Source organism: Dipteris shenzhenensis, chromosome 10, assembly GCF_047967505.1.
Source record: "Dipteris shenzhenensis isolate YYH24624 ecotype China chromosome 10, Dip_SZ_1.0, whole genome shotgun sequence".
In the NCBI taxonomy this organism is placed as follows: domain Eukaryota; kingdom Viridiplantae; phylum Streptophyta; class Polypodiopsida; order Gleicheniales; family Dipteridaceae; genus Dipteris; species Dipteris shenzhenensis.
Window position 1 is genome coordinate 33,757,471 of NC_141605.1, and position 12,807 is coordinate 33,770,277.

At 42.8% G+C, this 12,807-nt stretch overlaps 1 protein-coding gene across 3 annotated transcripts; it reads left to right on the plus strand.

Annotated features, from left to right (window-relative positions):
* The first annotated feature begins 2,956 nt into the window (after positions 1-2,956).
* On the plus strand, positions 2,957-11,875 carry LOC147897724 (uncharacterized). Of its 3 annotated transcripts, XR_015541627.1 has the most exons (11): positions 2,957-3,378; positions 4,015-4,115; positions 4,522-4,617; positions 4,907-5,017; positions 5,116-6,456; positions 8,271-8,720; positions 8,842-8,946; positions 9,249-9,584; positions 9,763-9,888; positions 10,529-10,773; positions 10,973-11,875. XR_015541627.1 is itself a non-coding variant. In XM_087379939.1 (10 exons), the coding sequence occupies exons 1-10, from the start codon at positions 3,192-3,194 to the stop codon at positions 10,679-10,681; spliced, it is 3,006 nt and encodes a 1,001-aa protein (XP_087236065.1). In that variant the 5' UTR covers positions 2,957-3,191; the 3' UTR covers positions 10,682-11,875. The 3 variants fall into 3 exon arrangements, 2 of the variants coding, with proteins under 2 accessions (XP_087236065.1, XP_087236066.1); XM_087379939.1 differs by having other exon boundaries at positions 10,529-11,875; XM_087379940.1 differs by lacking the exons at positions 2,957-3,378; positions 4,015-4,115 and adding an exon at positions 4,137-4,280 and having other exon boundaries at positions 10,529-11,875.
* The last annotated feature ends 932 nt before the right edge of the window (positions 11,876-12,807 follow it).

The window sequence follows — 12,807 nt, forward strand, 5'->3', positions numbered from 1 at the left end:
CAGGTGTACCGACATTGCATAGTGATTCCATGAGTGCTATTTAGCTAGCACGGAATCCGATCTTTCATGCAAAGACCAAACACATTGAGGTCAGGTACCATTTTATCAGGGAGGTACTTGACGACAAGCACATAGAGCTTGTCAAGGTTCATATAGACGATAACCCTACAGATATGCTAACGAAGAGTCTACCTAGTTAGCGATTTGAGTATTGTCATGTATTGATGGGCATTAGACAGTATGCTTATTGGTTGTTCTCCCTTAAAGGCACATTGGCCTTTAAGTGGGAGGTTGTGGGGGTTAAAGGCCACTGTACCTTAACCCCGGTTAGGTACAATACTCAAACACATACATATATGGATGAAATAGAAGATTAGGGTGTTCTGCACCCACCAAAACTTGCGTGACTCTCTATTATCCGTCTTTGATAGCCATACACCAAAGCCCTTACATAATAAAATCTTATTCTTTGTAAACCCACATGCTATACAATGTATCTTCATCGCCATAGCAACCCTTGTTACTTGCTTCTTCGAAATTGCCCTAGTTGTTCTGCCCTTCTGCGCTGATGATCATTGCCTCCTTCTAGACACACATCTTCTTCTCCATTTCTATGTGCATCTCCACTCTAGGAACCACAAACATGCAGGTTAAATTTTACTTAGGGAAGGGGATTCATTTGACCTAACTATGGCTAGTAAAATATAACCTTTTGTGTAATTTTTATTGATTATAATTCGTCAAAACAAGTTGGGATTCACTCAACATTTGTTTTAAAGTCTGAATTTTCATCCATGCCAATATACAAATCGATAGCTTGTCCCTTTTGTCATCAAATCTGATGAATTGAATATCTTAGGCTAGGAAATATGTTTTTTGGCCTTTTAGAGAAGGGGCTCAACAAGCTCTCTTTTTAGGGGTGTTGAAGGTCGCAAACGGGGGGGATGCAATCAGTAGCTCTCACACAACTTGCTCGCAACCTAGATGGTTTGCTAGTAAGCATTCATGAAAATTACCTACTAGCATGCTATGCACCTATGTTGCAATGAGTGAGGCCCATCAAAGAACACGATACACTCATCAAAACTAATTTAGTTGAATGGTCTACTTATATTCTTAGGCTAGAGAGAAATATTTTTCTATAGCCCTTGTAGATAAGGGCTCAACAAATTGCAGCTCTGTATCTACCTTTTTTTGGAGGGTGGTAGATAGGGGGAGGTAGGGGCAATTCTCGTAATAACTAACATGCGACTTGCACACAACCTAAATGGGTTGCTTGTAACCATTAATGAACATTACTTGCTAGCATGCTAGCATACCTCTCTTGAGAATGCTAAGGCTTTCAAACCACCTTGCCCCCTGCACTTTGCATGTTCCCACAAATATCCGAGAACTTCTATGGGACGGTGGTTTGTTAAGGCAAGGAATACGGATAGGGTCATCACTTAAATGTTCGACATCCTATCTCATGCAGACACATTGTGAATTGCATTCACCCTTAGGCCAAAGTTGGTCAGGTTTAAGCCTAAGTTTTTAGACTAAATTGTGACTTTGTCTCCATGTCCTCCCTTCAAGTCTTAGGTGAAGACTACAATGTCACAATAGAGGGTGCCTGCATTATAAGCATGATGGGGTGCATCCACATGCATCCCAAAGACATCCATAAGGCAGAGGGGGATTACCTTAGGGGAGTTTAAGAATCGTATGGACGAAGGTCTATTGTAGGGGCGACTTGCTCACGCGATAATATCCTATACATCCCCACGAAATTGTAGGAATGTTTGCCTAGCGAAATCTCGTTTGAGTGTTTCAAGCCGCCCACTGTGTAGACACGTAGAAATATAATGGGATATTAGTTGCACTCTTCTGCCTACATGTGTAAACAATATATGCCTGAACAGGAATGCTCACCACACCGGTCCAGACACGTTCAAAACCACTCTTAATGTGGTCCCAAGGGTCAATGGTGAAGCTCGCTCCTTGGGTGGGATACACAACATTGCCCATCATCTGAGAGTGTGTTCCTCGTGCTTTTGTTAGCTTGTTATATATGGCGATCCGTAGCAGCAGTTTGCAACTTTGGCATATTGCAAGTTCCGAATGGGGCTGCTTGATGAGGTTGTAGGCAAGGCAAAGGAGGACATGGAGACTAGGGGCTTTTTACACATTGGGCTCCCAAGTTTGGGCACCAAAGACTTGCCTTGATGTGGTCACTACTTTGTGCCTGGGGATTTGTGGCGCATTTTGAGGGGGGTGCCCACAACCTAGCCCCTACCTGTTTAGATGATTGCACCTGCCACAACAAGAAAACATCTGCCCCCCTACAAACTTGTCAATTCAAATTTTTAGAAAACTTGGGCACCTGCTTGGTGTGTAAGAGCCAATCCTCATGGACTGGTCTTCAACACTCATTTGAAGATTTCGACTCCCTATGGAGTCCCCATGCATGACTTGCCAACGAGACACAATTTTCGTGGAGCAGTTGGACCAGAGATGAATAGCCAGTCTAAGGGGCCCTCGTAGTGGCACCCCCTAGCACATGTGAACTTGGTGAGCCTTGCCCGTCACATTGTGTTTACAATCGGTTTGCAACACAGGAGGTAAAGCCACCTGGTCATGGGGCTTGGATTAGGGTCCTTGTATTTTCTGTTGACCGGAGATTTCGAGTTGCGGTGCATGGGGACTGGCTCTAAACTGCGGGGGAAGCAAGGGGGGGGGGGGGGCATGATGCGGTGCCTGCACTAGGGTCCTCATCATATGGTACTGCGAGTTGTGGTGACGGGAAATTTCGAGCAGTTGTTCTTCTCCTCCGAGGCAAGGGGACCGGAAGAGCGGGTGATGGGTGGTGTCGATGTGGGCGGGCATCCGGGAGTGTGTCATCATCATGATCATGATCATGATCATGATCATGGTCATCTTCTTCTTCTTCCACATTGGCTTCTCCTCCCCTGCCCTACACAAACAAAATACACACACACGAACACACACACACACACACACACACACTATACTCTCTTCTATTATCTATCTCTGATAAAACAAAATTGTTTCTTCTTCATCGCCATAGCCAGCCTTCCTTTTCTTGCTCCCTCTTCTTCATCGCCATAGCCACAGTTTCCCTCTTCCCTTTCCATCTCCCCTGCCCCCTCCTCCTCCTCCTCCTCCATCTTCATCTCTCCATTTCTCTCGCCATGGTTGCTGTTAAGAAGCTTCACCATTTCGCCCCCCCCAGCCGCTCCGACTTCGATTGGCGTGCCGCCAAGGCCCAGAAGCTTCACCATTTCGCCCCTCCCAGCCGCTCCGACTTCGATTGGCGTGCCGGTTTCATCTTCGTCTGTAGCCAAGCCACCCTCCCGGATCTGGAGCGCAACCTCTTCGGTCAGTCATCACCCTGTCTGCTTTTCGAAACCCTTCCGTGGAGTCCGTTACGAATTCATCAGAATGGTTGCCCTTCCCACCCTCACTCGCTTTGCATGACCGAATGCCTCCAATACTTACAGTCTCAAGTGCACATGTGCTTCCCGAAGATGTCACTGTCTTCACCTTTTGTGAATCTCGTGTCGGCCAGGAGAGACAGGGTTTGTCCGTGTCGTTTTTCTTAAATAATGCGATTGCAAACTGCAAAGGCTCGTTGCCTGAGCGCATGGTCAGGCTCGTCGCCTTCCCAGTTTGCTTTCTCGCCAGGTTGTGGTTTCTTTAGGTTGGATCCATGCGTGTGGGGGATCTCTCTCCCTCCTTAGCTACTCAGAATTGCAGCTGGCCCGAAGCGCTTTGTCTGCAGATTTAAATTTTGTTACCTCTATGTTATCATAGCATCGGCCTATTCTGCTTCAGGCGACCATGTGCTTCGGGGTTTAACGCGTCTGCCAATTCTGATTCAGGAGTCCTTGGGCTGCAGACTTTACATTGTGTCGTGTGTTAGAACCAGTGAACTGCTACTCCTTCCTCGGTTATTTTGGTTTTTTTCGCAAGTTCCATCATTCGATTTGATTTCCGTCTCGTTTATGCTTGTAGGATTACCGGCACATTATGAAGACTCAGTTCGAGCCATTCGACGTGGGATGCCGCTGTTTTTGTTCAACTATTCCAATCGACTCTTGTACGGTGTTTACGAGGTCTGTGAACATTGGTAAAGTTCTGTCGAGTGGGACGGTTGTGGGCGTGTTTAGCATCGCTGTGTTTCAGCCTTCTTTGTCTGATATTTTACTCTTGAATCTGTTAGCTGAGGGTTGCACATGTAACTTAACACGACCTTTTTTATATGAGAAGCGCATTCAAAGGTACCCCTTTTGAAAGTTATTTTTGCTAGGTCCCTTTGGCGATAGTGTACCTGTATTCATCTTCTAGAGCAGGCCTAGCAAAAGTAGGGTATTTGTTATCCAATTAAGCTCTTATGTGTAGTATGAAGATTCATCAGGATCCCCCCCCCCTCCCCCCCACTTCCCTTCCCGGCAATGATGAGGGCCTTCTTGGAAATACTGCTGACATAATCGATTCTTTCTGTGGGGTTTCTAATATTAGGCTGCAAGTGATGGGGGATTCAATATTGATCCCTATGCATGGGAAAATACGGATTCGACCAGACATTTGAATCCAGTTTCAAGATACCCTGCACAGGTGAGAGCTCATGGATATCCGATATACTTAAACATTGTGATAAACTTTAACGTTGCGCCTGTTTTACACTTTGTGTTAGAAAGAAATAGTCCAGTCGCATAAGGTTTTGAGTTTATTGCTATTTTGGAGTCTTGTCCTTTGTTGATGTTTTAAGGCAGGGGTTTGTACCTTTTGTTGACTTTGTGCTGCCTGCGGGGTTGAAAGTATTGCATGTGTACTTAGTGGCTGATGATATTCCTTTGGGAAATGCTCGCTTTCTTCCTGGCAATTCTAAAAATATGGTTATCAGGTGAGGGTGCGTATGAGAGTGGAACGTCATCCTTTGGACGAAGAAACTTTTCGACCTGTCTTAGATAACCTCGAGGGTAACAAGTTCAGATTGGAATTGACAGCTCGACAGGTAAGGTTTTTGGAAATTGTATTATGAATGAGTAGACTAAATATCTTTTAAATCCATGAAATGGCTTTTTATGGCATGCCTTGGATTTAAAATTGCAGGTGCAGGAACTGCTTCATTTATTTGATGAATCTGGATCTGCTTCTGAAAGAGAGTTTGGGGATGAGAGGAACAGAGATAATTTTTATCCAAATGCTATTAGTATCCAAGATCCCGAATCACCGAGATCTGCATTTAAATCAGATTCAGATTGTTATAGTGAGTGCTCTAGCAGGGGTACAAACTTTGGTGATGATGAAGCTCCCAATGAGCAAGCTATCCATAGAGAGTCCATGCAGAGGAGAGATCCACAGGAAAATGTTGAAGGAATCTTAAGCGAGGGGTTAAGCCACCTTGCATTGGAGGTCAGTCATGAGAATAAGTTCGATCAGGAGCTGTTGTATGGTGCAATGTCTGGAGCGTCTGCGGTATCTGAAGACAGCCACTCCAGTGCCAGTGACAGCAATGGTCGACAAATGGCGTGGAAGGGGAGTTCCCGGAAAGCAGCCCATCGTGCAAGGGCTGAAACTTTCCCTGCATTAAAGGATGATGGGATGCTTTCAAGGCTTCATGACATTGATCCTGCTGTGAATAGCAGCTCAATCAACTGCATGCAACGTGGTGTAGTCCAGCCTCTGACAATGAAGAGGCAGGATGATGTCGGTGCCATCTCTATGATACAATCTCAAGTGCAAGCTCAGTTCCCTGGAGGTGAAAACCTGATTTTTATCCCTGTGCAGACAGTACACTGTCAGCAGAGGGAGATTCCGAGTTTTCCTGTGCAACAGCAGAGGTCTAAGTGGAATGATCAGAGGAAGCTTTCTTGCGGATGGTCCACTCCAAATTCCAGGAAACAGACCTTGAGCCAGGATAAGAACAACAAGCCCAAGGATGTCAGGTACCACAAGCAGCATCTTCTGCTTGATAATCAGCAACCAGCTATTCAGTCTCAGAAATTTCAACTTGGTCAGGTTTTGGTTCCTCTCTGTAGCCAAATGTCTGGCCCATTACATGAAGAGGGTCAAATGGCAACCTTATTGTCGCCAGTTTTCATGTCTCCAGCTGGTCAAGGCCTTGCATTTGCCCAAACACCCATAGGTGCTGGGGTGGAAGACTCTGACGAGGGCTATGAGACTCTAGATGATACTCAATTGAATCAAGAGGGGCTCCAATCGATTTTGCAGAATGGTCACTTTCCTATACTGCTTATGCCATCTATCATACCCAGAATTCCTGCAAGCCCACCAGTGATAACAGCGGGATTTGTTCAGGCACTTCATTTTGACGTTCTGCATTTTGCTAGATTGACTAGGCCCTCTGTTGAGACTCAGCGTCACGCAGAGGCTGCCATAGATTGTGTCCGGAAAGGTGTCAAAACAGTGTGGCCTGACGCCGATGTGGAGGTTTGTTCTGGACCTGCTCTCGTAGCTTTGAGTTGCTATGAGTCACTGTCTGGATTGATCATTGTTTGGCTGAATTTGAGCAGTTAAGTTTCTGTTTAACGGTATTTGAAAGTGCTTTTCTCTGTAATAGATATGCATATGTGAGGGCATGCATGGATATGTATGTGTGAGGGCATGTGTTTAAGCTATGGTCTACACCCACCGTTGGGTGAGGTGATGATGTTGGGGACCTTATAGTAGCTAGTCCCTACTATGTGTGATGGATTATACTTTTCAACCTTGTGACTGTCATGATATTGAAACTGCAATATGCATTGTGTTTTCAGAAGATGAGTTTGGGTATATTCCAATTTCCTTGGTCATAGCTTGTTTGGGAGAGACTAAAATGAAATCGTAGTCTTCACAAGCAGTCACAGTTTGAATGAACATGGACTACTTCTTAATTAGCCTCCTTTAGTGCTAGTCTCTCATAGCTGAGTCCGCCCTTCGCCTCCGGAGTGCTGACAGAAATTCAGTACGGAGACCTTTGTATTAATGGATGCTCAAGTATGGTTTGCACCCACCGTTGGGCGGTGATGATGTCCATGGGGATGTCATAGAGCTAGCCCCTGCTATGCGTGATGGACATTATGGTTTTCAATATTGTGAATTATGTGATTGAAACTTCTCTATGTGTTGTGTTTCAGAGGATGAGTTTGGGCATGTTCATGGATTCATCTGGTATATAGCTTTGCTTAGTAAGTTATTTTATTTTTTATTCACTGTTTAAAGCTGCTTACAAACTCCTCCTTTCCTTTACCCTCGCACTTGTTTTATAGGATTTTTAATTTGTCAGATTGGATATATATATATAGAAGTCTTATGAAGGTACGTGTAGAAGGTTGAAAATTGTTTTTCTTATATATATATATATATAGAGAGAGAGAGAGAGAGAGAGAGAGGAGACAATTTTCAGCTTTTCTATCATCTCATAACTGCTGACGATAGATTACTGTGGTCGTTTTTGGATTTTCAAGCACAACATAGAAGGCTCTTTTCTCTGAAAAAAGTAAATATAATAATTTTTTTTTTGGGAAAGAAACCTTGGATTCCTCCAAGTGTCTAAGCTGGCCTTATGAGCATCTCCTACATTCCATATGGGTCTCCAAAGTTCTTCTCTTACTTGTACGCAAAAGAACTGGTTGGAACCGTGCAAAGGTATGATTCTGGTATTTAATATAAGAAGGGAAAAATAAAAATTATACATTTCTTGGTACTTGTGCATCCTTGTGGTTAAGGGATTGTTGACAAGGTGGAGGTTCAGTGGACCTTTGCTTATCCTGGCTTTCTGTTCTCAGATGATGAGATAGAGATACATAAAGAAAAAAGGGGTCATATAATCAGGTTCAGAAATGCACTTCTCATATATGATTGTTTTGAGCATGTTCCCTGGATGTATGGACATGTATATTAAATTTTTATTGTGAGGATGCATAAGGTAATGGTATTGGGGATCCTTTGATGATTGTACACGTCTTCAATCTGCTTGCTCTTTTCTTTTTTCTTTTTTTTGGGAAAGAACACTGAAGTTAGTTTGGGGGCAGTGTTTGAGTGTTTTGAGCATGTTCCCTGGATGTATGGACATGTATATTAAATTTTTATTGTGAGGATGCATAAGGTAATGGTATTGGGGATCCTTTGATGATTGTACACGTCTTCAATCTGCTTGCTCTTTTCTTTTTTCTTTTTTTTGGGAAAGAACACTGAAGTTAGTTTGGGGGCAGTGTTTGAGTGTGTCAGTGGTCTCTGAGTAATTTTATTGTTGTCTTGGACAGGTTTTCGGGTCCTTTGCGACAGGCTTGTGCTTGCAGCATAGTGATGTTGATCTAGCTGTGGTTAATGCTCCCTTGGTACCTTCATCAAAAAGTTTGTCTATAGCACAAGCTTCAGCCTTTTTAATACGCGAGCTTGCTGCAGCTTTGGAAGCATATAAATGGTGTGAGAGCATCCATGTCTTAGATACTGCTTCAATGCCTGTTTTGAAGTGTCGCTGTCAGCCCTTTGTGGCTCCACTGGATCCTTCCATGTTAATGCCTGCAATTGCTATTGACATAACTATTGGGTGTATGAGGAATAGTGATTTTGTGTGTAATCAAGAAACCAGAGTTCTGGAAACAACAGATCAGGTTCCAAAAATAGGTCAATTTGTTACTCGGCATACAGGAGGTGCAGCCCGGGAATATGTGCTTCAGAAGATATTGGATCTACCTGCTCTGGCTCCATTGGTACAATTAGGCACACTTAATGCAAAACTGTTCTCTAATATCTGTGGGGAAAGAGTTTCACATTTTTTGGTATTGTCATGTCTTTGTGCTGGAATTTTCTGATTTGGCTTTGTGTGAACAGGTATTGCTGTTGAAATCATTTTTACATCACATTGGTCTAAGTAACGTTTACTCAGGTGGTCTGGGATCATTTTCACTGACACTGCTCGTTGCTTTTTACCTAGAGGTAATTTATCAGCAATGATGTGTGCTCCTTTAGAAAGTAGCACATCTCGATGTGCAGTTTTTCCTCTTCAGGATTTTAATACTGAAAAGTTGGTCGAAGTTTTATGCCTTTTAGTTTGTTATTCTGTGGCAAGAAAGTTTATCTTGGCTTTTAATAGATGATTTTTGAATTGACAGTTGACACATGCATCTCCTGCTGTGTAAAGTTTCTGTTATAATGTGCAAAGTCGAGATAATTTGGATTTTATACTTATGAAGGTACACATATAATAAATGGTGTTCTCCTGTGTTTTTGGATACCAGCGAGTTCCAATATCCAGGGAGGTGTTTATGGATGGGATGTCTGGTGACTTGCCTGTTTCCCCCACAGCATCCTCTCCATTGTCTTGTGCATCAGAGTTTTCAGATGACTCTGATATACCAAGCTCACGAAGCAGCTATGGGGGCTTTGGTCAGACAGCAGATTTTGGTAGCTTGAACCTGGGTGATGTCTATGTGAGAAGGGCAGCTCATGTCATGGACCGGGTACTGACGCTGTGGGGTTCGGGTGGCTCAACATATCTGGGAACTTTACTACTTGGTTTCCTCCAAACGTTTGGATTTCAGCTGGATTTATCATGTGAAAAAATTGTTCTGAAGGTAAATGTTATTTATGCTTTTATTTTTTGTTTTGGCCTTCTGGAGATTTTAAGTAACCTCAACAGCATCACGCTTGGTCACTTCCATTCAAGTCCTGTGTGTTAGTAGCTAATGTTGAAATCAACAAGATTGGCTGCAGTTGCATAGCTCTCATATGCTTTTGACCATGGCCTTGAAGGGTGCTGATGGAAGCGCTGGTGGTATATTTAAGCGTGACAATAAGCATGTTGCGTTATGGATTGATGATCCTTTGCGGCCTGGTGTGAACATTGGAGCTGGTTCTTTTGGGATGTTCCACGTGCAGGTAGGCTGTGTCTAATAAATTTTTTTGGTTTCCCTCAATAATTGTTGTACGCTCTTCTTTTTTTGGGGAATGTAGATTGCTAGTGGAGACTTTTTCCTGGTTGAGAATTACACAAGATGCTAGGCCATCTTAGGGTGCTAAATAGTATCTGCGGAGCATATTGGGATGATCTGTTATATTTATACACAAATAGCTTCTTTTTACAAGTCCCAATTAAGGTACATAACTTTTAGCAGTGAGTTGACACGAGTATTTGTACCAGCCAAGTTCTCTATATGCTCAGATAGCCTTCTTCCAGCTATTTCTTTGATATATGTCGTTGGACTTATTGTTCCTCTTGTTCAAACCTGTAAACTTTTTAAAACTGTAATTTGTATGACATGCTTCTCATACTTGTCGAGGAAGCTGTTCAGTGTTAAGTGTATTTTGTCTGGTAGATATCTTGTAGATAGATGAGACCAGATAATGAGGCGAGTGATTCTTACTACACAATTCAAAGTTCTACATCTCTTTTAGGCTGCTGCAAGAAAGCATAGGTCACCTGGGCAAGAATGTGTGCTTAGCAGTTTAAACTAGCTCTTCTCAAAAAGTGGTCAATAAGAGCTGTTGTCAACCTTTCTATGTTGTTTGCACTGTCCAGGCTGCATTCAGGGAGATGCTGCAAGTTATAACCAATCGCCAGCTTTTAGCTTCACCACCTCGCTGCAATGAAAAGGGTTGTAAAGACTTGGCTGCCATGGATGTACTGCCCCAGTTACGCCGATTACTGTTGGGAGAAGTTGACTACCAATGACTTGGCTTTTTGAATGGTGGTCTCGTCCTACTCCAACCTTTACTGAAGCTGCAGAAGGGTTCTCAATTCTATAACGTCTTCAGTTCTCCAAGGTAATTGTGCAAATGTCTATTGCATAATTTATGTACTGAGTTGGCATGTGTCTTTGTAATATCTCCTCAAGTGAGATTGAACAAGCTTGCATGGAAGGTCCAAAGTAGATGATATTGTACACTGTCATATAGCTCTAGCCCCTTAGCTTGCAGTGAAAGAGGTTTTGTTGATCGATTCTTTATAAATCTCTACAAGTAGGAGACATTATTTCAATCTGTACAGAGGGTAAAGGGCAAAGGGGATTCACTTGTCCTCTTCTAGCCGAGGCAACCTGGTGGCAATTGTACTGTGGCTTGGGCTTTAAGTGGACTCCCACATACTGTATAGTGCTCAAAGGAGCTCTCCCAGATTACAAGTGGTGTCTTCATGAGGTTGGACTTAGAGCATGGGATGTGACTGCTTCAAACATATTGACAGACTGGGTTGAAGCTGCAAAAGGGGAGGCAAGCAGCCTCAGGAAGGGTGGAGATCGTAAAGGTGGCAGTATAAGCAGCCACAGGAGGGCAAAGGTCGTGAAGGTGGCTTAATAAGTGAGCATATTTGAATTTATGTATGCTGATGTAATTTGGGAGTGTGGAGATTCTCAGAGGGCAGGCAATTGCTTTCTTCTGTCTAGTGTGACTTCTGTCAAATTATCATGGACTGCAACGGAGGTATCTCATGATAGAGTGCTAGCCTTGAGGCTAACATCTAATGGCTAGTGGGGTTTACTTGAACTCTCACCCGGTCAGTCTGTTTCAGAGGTGCAATATTTTCAATTTAAATGACTTGGGCTGTGAGATTGGCTTTTTAGCCAGCGAACTGCCTTGCTGCTTTATCACAAGTGGTGGTTTAAGCTTCAAGTGTATAGAGACATTGAGTGCTTGTTTTGTACCAGCAAGGTGCCTTGCTGTGTTATCGCAAATGGTGGTTGAAGTCCCAGCCTGTTAAGATGAGTTTTATCATTTGTGTGATTGGATTTATAGCCAGCAAAGCTTGCTTCCAGCCTATAAACACAAGCATACCATTAGACTGATTTCTTTGCAGGGGCCTGTGTGCCTGAATTGTCTTGTTTGAAAGTTGGGTTATGTGAATATTCGAGTCTGTATATAACGTTGTGCTCTTCCTTGCTTTTATCTGTTTCTTTGATGCACTTTTGACTTGGGTCCTTTTTGTTAACGGCTTTTTAAAATTTGCAGTTGAGAGTGGTCCCTAGTAACATATGGATGCTATTTTCTCTTGTGCATTGAACATTTGCCTTCAGATTCTTTAACCCCAACATTAATCTAACGACTCTTGTTCAAGAGTTCACATCTTTTGGAAGTCAAGTCTTTGTAGAAAAGATGGAAAGTGTAATTTCCATTTATGTTAAGAGGCCCCAGGCCCCCTTATGAAAGTACTTAAACCAAACCTTCATTGGTATAGGAGTAGTCATCGGAGCGAAATGCTGATGGATTTTTATTGATCGTCTTAGTGCACATGCATACAGGAACCTCACGTGGGGAGAGACATTGGTGGTTTACATATTTGTTATGTTGCTTCTTGTTGGTGGCTTTGACCTTCTTAGTTTGAATTTGTCAGCCTTGTATTACATGAATTGCTAAATGTGTAATTTCAACAAAATAAAACCCCATCCTATCCCCTGCTTCTTCTCTTTTGTAACAGTCAAAGAAATTGTCTTTCTTTATCCAAAATTACTGCTGCTTGACCATGCTTTTAGAATAGTTTTTGGCAATAATAGCCTAAAAATTCTCAAAGATATTGCTTGTTCTTGTTTTTGGGTGATTCATTTCAATTCTTGGGCATGAAAAGGCAATGAATATTACTTATATATTTGTTGTGGAAGTCTATCTTGCCCTTCCCAAAAAAAAACCTAAGGGCTACTTGAAACGAAGCTACATGGGCACATGTACACATACCAAAGTTCGGTCCATGTTCTAAGGTTTGTTTTCATTGTAGATGGAGGGCACAGACTAGAAGGGCTCACAGGATCTTTGGATTGCAGAATATTATATTTGAGAAGGCCATAAAGATGAAACTATGTGAGGAACCAA